Source organism: Melospiza melodia, chromosome 1 (assembly GCF_035770615.1).
Source record: "Melospiza melodia melodia isolate bMelMel2 chromosome 1, bMelMel2.pri, whole genome shotgun sequence".
Taxonomy (NCBI): domain Eukaryota; kingdom Metazoa; phylum Chordata; class Aves; order Passeriformes; family Passerellidae; genus Melospiza; species Melospiza melodia.
In genome coordinates, this window is record NC_086194.1 from 169,410,689 (window position 1) to 169,424,095 (window position 13,407).

The 13,407-nt window shown below is 44.3% G+C and overlaps 1 protein-coding gene across 2 annotated transcripts in view; it reads right to left on the reverse strand.

Moving 5' to 3' along the window:
* AGO2 (argonaute RISC catalytic component 2) overlaps positions 1-13,051 on the reverse strand; it is a 54,667-nt gene extending 41,616 nt beyond the window's left edge. For both annotated transcript variants that reach the window (XM_063174675.1, XM_063174665.1), the window contains exon 1: positions 12,973-13,051. In XM_063174675.1, coding sequence (XP_063030745.1) covers positions 12,973-13,003 — 31 coding nt within the window. In that variant the 5' untranslated portion in view covers positions 13,004-13,051. The remainder of the gene's footprint in view (positions 1-12,972) is intronic.
* Between the last annotated feature and the right edge of the window lie 356 nt (positions 13,052-13,407).

Sequence of the window (13,407 nt, forward strand, 5' to 3'; positions counted from 1 at the left end):
ACTCACTCCTTGCACTACTGCCTCAAACTGAGAAAGCAAAATCAAACTATCTGGTGTGGAAGTTATTGCAGCAAGCAGCTGTGAAGGGTAGAATCACAAAATGCTGGATTTGGTGCTGGCAGAACAGAGAAATAAAGCAGGAGGCACAATTGCTGCATTCAGTGATCCAGCTGCCCCATCTGCCTGTTCAAACGCCCCTGCAGAACTCCCACCACTCACTTTTACATGTGACAGAAGCTGTACCAATACAGGAATATTCTCCTTAGTGCCCAGGTTCCTTAGGAAGCTTTTTCAGTTGTGCTACAGAGGACAGCACTGGACATCTGAGCTGGAAGTGATGCCCTGCCCAGGGAAACCTGCCAAAATTCATGCAGAGACACCTTCATGAACACAGATGCTGCTTCTGGAGACAGTTTTCAAAGCATTGGAAAATCCACATGTATTCCTGGATTTCAGTTTTAAAGATCTGTCAAGGAAAGAAGGGACTAGAAAAAAGATGGAAGACTAATAAACTGGAGCATCCATGGAGTAAGAATTGGATGGATGGATTTTATCATCTCATTTGCCAGATGATAAAATGAATAATGAGAGCATTTCAGCCTTGATATGATGATGGAGACCATCAAGAGCCACATTTTCAAGGTGTGAATTAAGGTGAGCTGGGTGTGGAATAATGAGGTGCCCACATGCTGTCTTTAGGCTTACTTTTATCAAGAAAGAAACCAGACTTCCTATTATAATTTATCCCATTTACATAAACAAAATGTTCATAGCTATCAATCTTAAAAGCAGCAATTTCCACCAAAAAAAAAATATCTGGAAAAGACAGATATCAGAAAAATAACAGTCTTGTGGCAGTTTTATGAAATAAAATTAGCAATCAAGCAAAATTACTCTGTCAAAAGACGGGGGGGGAAGGTGGCAGTAGAGGAAACCTGGATAATCATAGAAATGCTGTGCTAGTAAAAATAATTTTTGCAAATTGAAAACTATTGTGAACACAAGGCTGGCTGCTCTTACTGCTGCACATTACTGAGGATCAAAATCAGAGACAAAAGTGACTCAGGGAGTGAGCAGGCCAAGACACTCCCAGTCTATAAAAGGTGTGAATGAGCCACACACTCTGACAAGCTTTCACTCTAAAATCCACACATAATTATGCAGTGATGGTTTTCCAGCACCATGTGCTCCATGAACCATTTCCCAGACTTGGACCATTCATTTCTTTTGTCTTTCACCATTTTTTAAAGCTTAACTGCTGGCCTGCTCAGCATGCTGGAAGTGCTGCCAGTCAGCATGAAAGTCGCACATTGGAGATTTTTTAGCAAAGAATTATGCAATTTTAATGTGCAGGCAGAGGCCTAATGAGTTTCTAAATAAGAAGGGGCCAAACAAGTTGCATGGAAGGGCTTGTTGACACAGGAAATCATCTGAGCATAATTACCCCAGTGCAATTATATCAATAAGTTTCCTTGTGTGGCAAGTCCTAACTCATATTTAATAACCAGGTGATGTTTTCACAACTCTCAGTAGGTTTTAGCATTGGGCTCATGCAATCTACATTTGCCAAGGGAAGACTCTCTAAAACAATTTTTCTAAAATCTCCAAATGAAACCAAGGTGAAAGAAGCTTTATTTGAGAGCATCACTTTGGGATAAGGTTTCCAATATCAGATAACGGGGCTGCTCTTCCAGATCACCACTGAAGGTGTTTCAGGAACAACCACTGAGCACATTCACTGCTGCCTCCAGGTCAGTGTCTGATGCCATCACACAGACACAGAGAGGATGCTCTTTGGGCAAAAAAAGGGATTTAATAACTTGTCCTCAACTACTGAGCAGCTATTTTGCCTCCAGAACTGCAAGAAATAAATCAAATGACAAATGTGTTTGTTCATCATGAGCAGGTTAAAAAGAACCAAGGCTGGCAAAGGAACACCCTCCAGCAGCTGCTGCAGAGGAGCAGAGGATCATGAACACAGAGCAGCACAGGTGGGAAGAGGCCAGGCTGACTTGTCAAGTTTTGAATATCTTAAAGAACAGAGTTTCCACAACACCTCTACAATCTGTTCCACCCCCATGGTAAAACAAACTTGCCTTCTACTCAGCTGGAGCTTCCTGTGCTCCAGCTTCTGCCCTGCTCTGGTGCACCTGCCACAGGACTGGCTCCATCTGCTCCAAAGGTTCCTGAGATCACCCCTTCCCCTCCTCTTCCTAAGGCCGAGCCCACTGATTCCCTGCACCCCTCCTGGTGTGCCACATGCTCCTTCCCCCAGTGCCCAAGGGTCATTGTCCCCTCCTGGAAATGCTCTTTGAAGTGGGAGAAAGGGAGACTTGGAAAGGGGACACCCCACACGAGGGGAAACAGGATTTCCACAAATAGTTATTCAACTGCCAGTAACAGAAGGAATTCAGAAAGAATGTGGAAAACACCCAGTACAGATCTGTGACAGGATCTGTGCAGAGTTTTTATGTATTTTAGTCACACATAAATAGAGCAAGAAAAAAAATACAGGGAGTTCAGCCTTTTCTTTTTGGGACCCAATTAAAGAAAAACTTGGGGCTCTCTACAAGTTTCCTGACTGTCTGGGCTTTATAAAGAAGTTTAACTTCTGCCTTTCTGTTAAGAACTGTTAGGGAACGATAGGAGAGAGGCTGGCAGTGTTTTCTGTGAGATAAGGGAAACCCAAAGCTGCAGCTCACAGTCCCTTGATATTTTAGGGCCAGAGGAATCTATATGGGACCTGTAAGTCTGTCTGCTGCTCATTAAGGATGTTTTAGAGCCTGGAAACCAGAAGCTATAACATTCTTCATTAGATAATGCACAACAAAAATGTTACAGAGGTACCTATTAATCTCCAAGAACTCAACAAGCCACAAAGGGAGCAGAGGAATGATGTAATCAGATTTTCAGTTGTCATTTTTGTCAAAACCCCACTCAAAAGGTTCTTCTGGTCTCTCAGTGTGTCAAAGTGGGCTACAAGCAAAAGGGTTGGCCTAATATTGAAGAGCAGAAATGAAGGAGCTGTCCTCACATTTGGTGATATTTTAAGGTCCTTGCATGACCATTGAGATGTTTGATACTACTCTGCCAGATTGCTTCCAGTTTCTTAGTGCTGTAGTATGAAATTAAATACCTTAACAAAAGTGAAAGTATTGGATAAACAGCACTGCCCTCATAACTGTAATCTCATTATGTTCAACAGATTGCTCCAGACATCATTTTATTGAATAATGGGCACTTCCTGTGAAAGAATTCATGCAAGATTGACTTCCAACTCAACCCTTTTACCTCCTGAAAAATGTCCCTGCCCATGGCAGGCAGGTTGGACAGGATGATCTGCAGAGGGGCAGCCCAACCCATTCTGTGATGATTTTGTCTGGAATAAGTAACCAGTTACAGATCTGCAGCTCCCTTGGTTACCCTGATGCCTTTCTGACCTCTGTGGGACACAGACAGGACCTTTCCAGAGTGCCAGAAGTGATGTGATCACTGAGAGCAGAATCACCCCAGACACCAGAGGTGTGAGCTGCAGTCACTCATCAAAGGGAGAAGCCAGACTTCAATCCAGCCTGCTTGAAAGTCAGGACAACATTTCAAAGAGGAATATGCAAGAACAAAAGAACTGAAGAGGAGGAGATCAAGGCTGCAGCAGAAAGCAGAATGGAAGAGATCAAGGCTCCAGCAGAAAGCTCTTTCCAGCCCACAAGCTGCTTCTGGACAATGTCAACCAGCAAAAGGCACCAAGTGTTAGTACTCTGCTTTCCTCCCACATTCTCCTTGCAGCCTTGACCTTCCAAGTCAACCTCCAAATTTCTTACTGTCAACAAGCAAGCTGCTTATCAGCACCTGCAAGTGGGGGGAGCAGTGGCAGAGCACCCCCAGAGCACCCAAAGTGCAGAACTTCCACCCTCACTGCTCACAAACCAGGTGCCTCAACCCATCCCTGCATGTGGAATTTGACCAAGTCCTACCAGAACCCTCCTTAAGGGCCAGAGAAATGCTTTTAATTACAAACTGCAGCTTGAATTAAGCCATCCAAAAGAGAGCCTCGGCCAAACAATGGAGAGATGCTTATGGCTTACCCACAAGTCAGCAGCCCAGTTTGAAGTTAAATGTGAATTCAAAGTACAAAATAACTCCATCTTCAGACAAGCTTCTACTCAATGAAGGGGGAAATGGAGAACATTCTTAGTGCTTTTTATCACATTTGACCATCATGATTCATTCCCTTTTCCATGCCTTAGAAAACGATGCTGAACTAACTCCAGATGTCTTTCCTAACAATTTGAAATACAGAATATAATGGTATTCTCTGCATTCATAAAAAGCAATGCCTCCATTCAATACAACCTCTTCTTTGCCATTTCAAAAGACCCAAAGTGAATAAACACATATTTTATGAGGGAACAAAAAACCCCAACCCACCTACCAGCACCTATTGCTCCCTTCAGGCTGCTTCTCCTCCAGAGAAGGTAAGACCAGAAATTCCATATTCATCACCCCACATCATGCTTCCCTTACCCCTTGTTTGCATTTAGGATAGGAAAGAAATGTGGCTCCCCCTCCTCCTGTACTAGCAGACACTTGGAACTGCACAGGTGTGTAGGGAACAGCCCAACCCACCCAGCACTGGGTCACTTGGTTTGGTTTTGGGTCACTGTGAGGCTGGTAAAGCATGACTTCCTCATCCATCAGGATTGAGCCTCCCAAAAAACTTCACACACAGCCTCAAGTTTCCATCACTGCTTGGTGTGAACATGAGACAGACAGACAGACAGCAATTCTCTCCAGTGCCCAGGAGCCACAGTGAATCCAGTGCTGCAGGTGCAGAGCTGAGCTCAGCAGGGACACCCAGCCCCATCTTTAGGCACTTGCACACCTGCACACCCAGCTGCCACCACACAGCACCTCCAGAGCTGCACAGCTCACCCTGTGAGAGAGTGCAAAAGAGGATTTTTGTCCTGCTCAGACACAGTAAGAACTGCTCTCTGCACTACAGCCCATGAGGGGATGCTGGAGAGATCAAATCCCCCAAAGCAGAGTCAGAGCTGCTCCCCCACCATCACCCCCATCCTCTCCTCCTGCATTTCCAGAGCCACCAGTGCCCACCAGCTCCACTGAATTTATGAGTTTCATGGCTCAGGCTCTGTTCCATGGCCACTGGCATGGTTTCCCATGAGCTGGGCCTCACCAGCTGGGAGCTGGTGCCACAGAGGCCCCAGATCCACGTTCCCTGTGGGATCTGCATTGTGCACAACTTAATGAAACACAGAAGTGATTTGTGCTCATCTAACTAAAGAAAGAAGTTAGGATGGTTCTGCTTTGAGCTGTACCTTTGCAAGCACATTTCATACCCACACAGGCTTTCGCTGGCAGTGGTTTTGTGCAAAATGTAAAAATAAAAATTAGGTTTTCTTCATTCCTTAACAGTTTTTAATATACAAAACTCAACTGCAGAGCTGTAATTCAGAAGTAGTCATGTCTTCCTTGGGAAAAAAACCAATCTTTTCCCATACCCACACTGGATTAATCTACAAACACATGAACACTCTCGTGGTTTAGGTTCAGAATAGAAAATTCCCAGCTAAGAACCAAGGTTATGCTTTATTTTATCATTTCAGACAGTGGGAGCAGCTGTAGCAGCATCTTCAACATGCAGCAGTATCTCCTGTGGTTTCCAGAGATAGGGCTGTGGTTTCCAGCATCACTGCAAAGAGGGCAAAATGCAGGTTCCTAATCATGGAATAACTGAGCTATTACAGAGTGTGGGCTGGCAGCACAAGTCCCCTATCAGAATTTGTTTTTTCCATTACACCTCAGGGTTTTTTCCTCCACCTGCTTCTTGTAAGCAACTGATGTTCTCATATTACCTGATACAAACTAAAACTCAGCTGTGAAACATTAAAAAAGCCACATAAAAGTTTGATACAGAGAGGCCTCCCTGAAACTTGGCATTAATGGGAATTTGCAAGTCAAACAATTAGGAAAAAACCACCACTAGTGTGTTCTTATCACATATGGAGACCCAGACAACAAAGCTTCATTTCCCTGCCCTGGCAGGAAGTTTCCTCCTCCTGAAAGGAGCTCTGACTTTTAAACAACACACCCTTATGCAAATATTCTGAATCCTATGAGTTATTGCTAAAAATTCCCTCATTAAACACTGAAGCTCTTCCCAAAATGAAATGCACTGGTTCACTGAGAAATTAATTCCTCTGCATTGTCATTTCTACATGAACCTGGATTTCTGCTCTGTTTTATTTTTTGTTTTGCTCATGGTTTGGAGGGTTGGTGGTTTTGGGGGTTTTCTATTTAAACCCATGTCTCTCAGTAGAGAGAGTTCTGTTTCACAACAGAAATATTCAGCAGAGCTGAAGTTGACAACATAATTTGAGAAAGTTTCTGTTTCACTGGCAGTAAAAAACCACAAATAAGAGAAACCCCCTGCTCTCCCAAAGCCTTGTGCTCCATGAGGATTTCTGATCTGATGGAGGAGGAGGATGGGGCAAGAGTGCAAAACCAACAGAGAAATTAATAAAAAAAGCCCACAAAAACCAGCAGAAAGGGAGCATTCAGTGCAAACCACAAGCTGTATGAAAGGACAGAGAAAGAAGTTCATTATCAAAGTCAAGAACACAGCAACATTTAGACAGGAACTCACCCTCTCTATGAACAGATGCCTGGCCCTTAATAGCAAACACTTGCTAAACAAGTTTCAGAAGGTATATAATGAGGCCCCAGTAATAATTATGTTTTAAAGTTTTATTCATCTACATGACAGGTTTAACTTCAAACAATTTTTTGATTGATCTAGCTAAGCCAGTGAAACCCCCACTCTTGGGAATTCTCCTAAAATTGGCTTATTTAAAATAAATCTAAATTAGCACATCCACACACACTTCCTACTACTAAATTAAAATTTCATTATTTTCTCACATTAATAAGCTCTTGTGTAAATTTAATGAGTTAACTAGGAACATAAAAAAAGCATTGCTGAGACAAAAAGTTGCAATTTTCTGACATGAGCAGCTCAAACAGAGCCACCCATGGTGTCCAACACTGCCAAGGCACAAAAGAATTGCTTTTTTCCTAGACTATATACAAAATCATAAATATCACTTGATACACTTGATAAGTTTCAGAAGTTTCAAGCTTCCCAAAATAACAAGCTGAGATTTGTTTATTTCTCAAAAAAAAGAAAATTTCAGTTTTGCTCTCCATCTGCTTGTGTCACACCCAACACAGGCTGGAAGTGACACAAGGAGACAATAAATTCAAGTACTGTTTAAACACACAGTCTTCAGAACTCACACATATTTTATTAAGAATATTCTCCACCTTCTGATCATAAAGCAGCTTGTACAAGGGAATTCAATCAGGTTGTGCCAGGAGAGCTTTTGGGAAAAACTGTAGGGCTCAAAACTGCAGATGTAGAGCCCATAAATGGAGTTATTCTGCATCTCTGACAAGTTAAATATTGTAATGCTGGTCCTAAAGAGAGAGACTTGCATGACTCCAGACTTATTAATGTTGGGACCTGGTCCCCAACATTTTCACTACAGAGGACAATAAACTCCCACACAAGACAGAACACAAGTGAAAAAATAGAACAGGACAAACAAATTACAAATTACAACAAATCACTCTCACCACACCTGTGTTTAAAAAAATAAATAAATCCCTTTCACAACCCAAACAGTAACAAAATTTGGTAGCACTGTGGACAGCTCAATGAGTACCCAATTCAAAAGAAAAACCTCAAAGCAAGCCTTGGACTGACTGGATTATTCCAGGACCCACAGTATTTTCCCATCTAAATCAGTGGGTTGCTTCCACCTTGGCTGGGTCCAGTTTTGTGAAGTCATACAGTAAAAAAAAATAAAAAAATAAAACCAAACAAAACTTTCCTTCCTAGAAAGCCTGGACACCAGGTGCCACGTGGCTTCACAGCTGCAGCACAGCTACAAAGCAGGGCATTTAGGAGAGGCAATTTTGCTTAATATGAAATGCAAAGACAGAGCACAGAAACAAATGAAATAATGCTCACACAAAAACTTGTTATTTGTAAGCACCAAATATTGTTCTGAAAAGAGAACAATAAAAGTAAAACAATTAAAATAGAAAGGTTAAAATGAATTGCACTGATTTGTGGTGCTCACTAAACAGACTAAAAGACAGCACAGATTAAAACACTCCTGAGTATATAAAAATACAGGCAGCACCTCAGTCTCCAGGAGTTAAAAACCCTCCACTTCCTGGGCAGTACTAGAAAGTCTCTTCAAAGCACAACTTCTTAGAAATGGCTACACCACAGGGACTCACAAATTACAGCTCTGGTGTAAAACATGACAGGCACTACACAAATTCAGTTTACCTGGGGTGGATACTATCCAGCTCTGTCTTTTCCCAATTTCTGCAGTATAAAATGTGCAATGAAATTTATAAGTTCAAATTTGTGTATTACAATACATGGGGGAAAAAAAAAAACCCAACCAAAAATCCCTTTGCACTGAACTCAAAGGGCTGTGCTTCCCCAGCCGATAGGATAAGAGACATTTTACATTCTAGTGGGCTCTTTGTGAGTACATCAGAGAGGAAGCAAGATACTAAAACAAATTAATTGGACAATGCATGGAACAGATCCCTACCCACAGCCACTACAGTCAAAACTACGTAATATTTTCCACCAGCTTTTTTTTTTTTCCCCTCTAGTTCATAACTTACCAAAAATAAGATACTGGAGGCTGACTTTTCTTCATTTAGAGATTTAGATATCATTTCTGGTAGGCTGAATATTAGAAACATCATCACTAAAAACAGGACCAGGTATTTTGCATAAATATCAAGTAAGGGAAGCAAAACACCCAAATTCTGACAAGTTTGTGAAGCTGCTGTCAGGACAGGCCAACATGAACAGGACTTTCAGCAGGCATGTAAAGTTCCTAATTAGTTAAAACTATCTGGGTTTGCAAAGCCAATTTAGCAGAAGTTTACTGTGCTCATTGGCTGATTCCTGTGATTTCTGGAAGGCCAGAAGTGTTTAGAAGGGCTGGTTTCTGAAATGGAAAAATCTCTCCCTCCTATACAGTTCTAAGGGGTACAAGAACACCAGATGATCATCTAAGGGATTTTTTCTTACTGAATTAAAGCATTTACATCCCTTTTCCACCCTTCTGTGAAAGAGAGGCAGACTGGTGGGGATAGCAGTGAAGGAAGGGCTGCAAATTGTGAAAGAAGAACTTTCCTGGAAGTCAGGAAGGTTTGGTGTTCTCTGCACTGCTTCTGTACATTCCAATGCACCACTAAATATGTACCAGCACACAACAATTCTGCAAAACTGGAAAACTTCAAGATGAAGTAAAAATAAGTGCACAAAATGCCATGCAACTGCAAAGTCAGCAGGAGAATCACTGCAGAAAAAGATGTTTCACTTTTCAATAGCAAATAGAATAGTTCAGAGAGGAAAGGAGAAAGTTTGGTGTCACATCTGACACCACCAATTATCTTTCCATCAAACCACCTCATCTTTAAGCCACCTGAAGACAACACAGTTATCTAAGGCAACATAATGATATAGAATTTTTCTTTCCTTAGGAAAATATATTGGTCATGACAGCAACACATTTGAGAAAGTCATGCTGTGTTTTCCAGGCTGTAACTTTGTCAAATGCACTTTCAATTTTAGCAAAAATGAAGAGAGCTGAGGCTGCATACAAAGTTTCATTCCTTCCTCTTTGTGTGGCAGCTTACCAGGAATTGCAGCATTAATTTATGGTCTAAAATTAAGCCAAAGAAACTGGATGACTCTGTGATAGCAGCAGCAGGGTAAGACAGGTCCACATCCACCCCCAAGAGAACAGAAAAAGATTTCTTTAAGAAAAGAAAAACACACCTTTAACAGGCTGTACAGGGAAACATCCGCTGCCACTGAAACACAAGCTAGGAGGACACTGGTGGATTAAATTCAAGCAGATGAAGATATAAAAATTGCCATTTCTACTACCCCAGTCGAGGTATGAGCACACCTTTCCCTGCACCTCATTTTAAGACTGAAGACTCCCCAAGAGAATCAACATCTAACATCCAAAATCTTCAAGAAAACATATGGAAGGTAAAAACAAGTACCTTCACTGAAAACTAAAACAAATTTATAAAAGTTTCAACAGTCTATTCACAATTTTTAAAGGGTAACTTAAAACTAAATGACAAGAAAATAACTTTAGTACCACTAATTTAATAAAGTTGCTTTTTGTGCTACGGAAAAAAAGTTGGTATTTCACATGCAAAGCTATTATCAACTTCACACTCTTTTTCAGACAATTACTGCTTCAACAATAAATTAGGACCCTCAGCATCAGGCAAAACCAGTTATCCTTTTAAAGAATTAAGGAGAAATCTGTGGTGTGCAAAGTTCAGAATTAATAAATACATTAAGACCTAGAAGTGCAAGTTCCAGAAGTTTATGAAGCTTTTGATCAAGTCTTTTAGCTGAATGAGGGTACTTTTATTATGACATTTTTCTGTTCTTCCTTCTAAAAAAAGTACACAAAAAAGTAGCAGTGTCAAGCTTTTTCTGCAAAAAAGAAAAATTTTCAGATTCTTGACTTTTCACACTTTCTTGAAGCTAAAAAAAAGGACACAATGTCACAGCAAATTCAACATCACGTCAAGAACTCAGACAGTATTTGGGAAAAAGCAAAAAGGGATCATTAATTTCCTAATTATGGAAACAGTGATTTTGTGACAACCCCTTCGTGTACAAAACCCCACCTTACTCCTGACACAACAGCATGTTTGAACAAACTTTGCACGTTCAGCAGCGATGTTTTGAAATCAGTCAGACGCGGCCTCCTAACTGCTTGATACTGTTTCCAGAAAAAGAATTAAGACTAAAATAGCAAACCCTGTGGCAAATTGAGCGGCTCCCCTGGCAGCAGGCCAGCACCAGGGGCACCTCGGATGGGCTCGGCTGCAGAGCCCAGCTTGGACACGAACTGGGAGGGCAAAGCAGCTCCTGAGCATCAGCAGGACAGAGCAGAGATGAATGGAGCCTGTCCCTGGTGTCAAGGATGTGCTGACAGACCTGGAGAGGCTGCAGCTCTCGGCTGTGTTCACAGCAGCCCTGCCTCGGTGAGGGGCTGGAAACCACACTTGTGCTCTCTGCTCCGGGCAGGATTTCACACAGTGGGTTTGTAGTTTTCAGATTAACATGTGGCAGGGGACTTCACAGTCCCTCGCTGTAATAAAACAGAATACCCACAATAAAAAATCTCCACGATGCCTTGTGTGCGGAGCAGGAAGCTGCCGGGGCTGCCCGGGGATGATTGCACAGGAAGGAAGCGGAGCCTCGCTCCCCATGTGCAGAACAAGCCGCAGCTCCCAGCCCGGCCAATGCCCGGGGAAAGGGCTGAGCCACCCCGATAAACTCGGAAGTAAACAAGGCACGAGGTGAGCTCGGCCGGACACACAGCGGTGACAACGCAGAGCCAGCCAGAACTTGGTGAAAGCACAGCAGCGGCAGGAGCTTGATACTGGTACTTTTGTTCCAGTTAGGGGAAAAAATTCCTACACACCGAACGTGGGTCCCTGATGGCAAACAGCAGCCACCAGCTGCGAGATCATTCCAAGTGAAAGGGAAACTGGTAGGATCAGATAGAGAGTAAATAAAGATAAAGAGACTCCCACACATGAAACTACTCCCACCCCATATGCTGGTAATATTTTTAATTATCTGTCTCCTTAAGCACAATTTCGAACAAGATCTATCACCAGGAGGTGAACACAGCAACAGCCCGATGTGAGCCACCATGAGCACCTGTAAAATGAAAGTGAACCTGTGCCGACACCAAAAACCAAAGGATTACATCTCTAGTCCTACGTTATTGGTGATGAAATGTGCCAATGGTGTCACACAGGACCTTCAACATCAGTCTAGGGACACAGAGCTGTAGAGACCGGTCTGCCTGCTGTGCCAGCAAGAGCCCGGTGAGAAAGTAAAAACAGAGCAACTGTACTTCAAGAGGAAAACAATATTCCTAATTATCTTTCCTAATTATTGCCCCTTCAGGAGAACCAAGTCAGAGAGAAAAAAAAAAGCCAAAAAAACCTCCCAACACCTAATTGTGGATCCCAAGATATGAATGCTTTTACAGAAGCATCTGTATGTAAGAGGAGCACTAAAAGACATCTCAGTTACAGGTCCTGTATTTCCCTACACCAGTCCCTGCTAGATTATCCCTCTAAGCAAAGAAATTTTATGCAAAGCAATTAAGAGCAACAGCATAAAGTTCCATTTATTTTGAAACTTTTCTAGAAGAAAACTAGGTGCCAGTCACCTAAACACTGTTGTTTCTACATAAGAATTCTCACCGCAGAAACAGCCTAACACTAAAAAGGAGAAAACATTGTCTCATATGAGCTGCACAAACTCGCGCAGTATTAACCTATATTTTCCCAAAGTGATACTAAACTAAGGGAGTCGGTAACCCTTTTTGCACGTCCGCTTTTCCTTTGCTGCCAGGTTTGCTCCCACACAGAGCGAGCCCGAGGACACCTAGGGCAGCCCTCACCTCTCGCAGCCCTCCCGACATGCGGGCGCTTCCCCAGCGCAACTATCGCGGCGCGGCCGCCGGCGAACACGCGGCCAGCCGGGAATCCCAGGATGGAGCCGGGAGGAAATGGAGACCCCGGTCCGCAGCGGGAGCCGCGCCGGCCTCAGGGCTCGGCAGAGGGAGGCGGGAGCGGGGCAGGGAAGGCGACCCTCCCCTCAGAGGGGCCTCCGGACACGCGGCCCTGCCCGAGTGGCGGCGGCGCCCTGACCCTCCTTCCTCCCCCGGCCAGCGCGGCCGCCGCTCCAGCCAGGCCCGAGCCGGGGGGGGACGAGGCGCTCCCGGGGCTCCCCACGGGCACGGACCGGGAAAGCCGCTCCGGGGGGAGCGTAGGAGGGAAACAAACCCGGGCAAAGCTCACCGGGTCCGGCGGAGGGGGCTCCCGGGTACATGTCTCCGTGTGCGCGGCGGCGGTGGCGGCGGCGGCGGCGGCTCCAGGGGAGGGCACGGGGGAGGGAGCGAGCCCAAGCCCCGGCTACGCTGTCGGGGGAAGGGGAGGAGGAGGAGGAAGGAAAGGGGAGGGGGGAGGAAAAGAAAAGGGGAGAGGAGGAAAAAAAAAAAAAAAAAAAAGAAAGAGGGAGGAGGAGGAGGGCCGGGAATCCAGGTTACTCGTCGGCACTGAGGAGCGGGGAGGGGAGGAGGAGGAGCCGCGGGGTCACGGGGAAGGGGCGCTCCGCCCTCCGGCCGGGCGGGCGGGAAGCGGCAGCGGGACGGGGATCGGAGCGCTGCCGAGCCCAGGGGCCCCGGTCCCTGCCTGCACAGCCCCCCATCCCTGCTGCAGCCCCCGTTCCCTGCC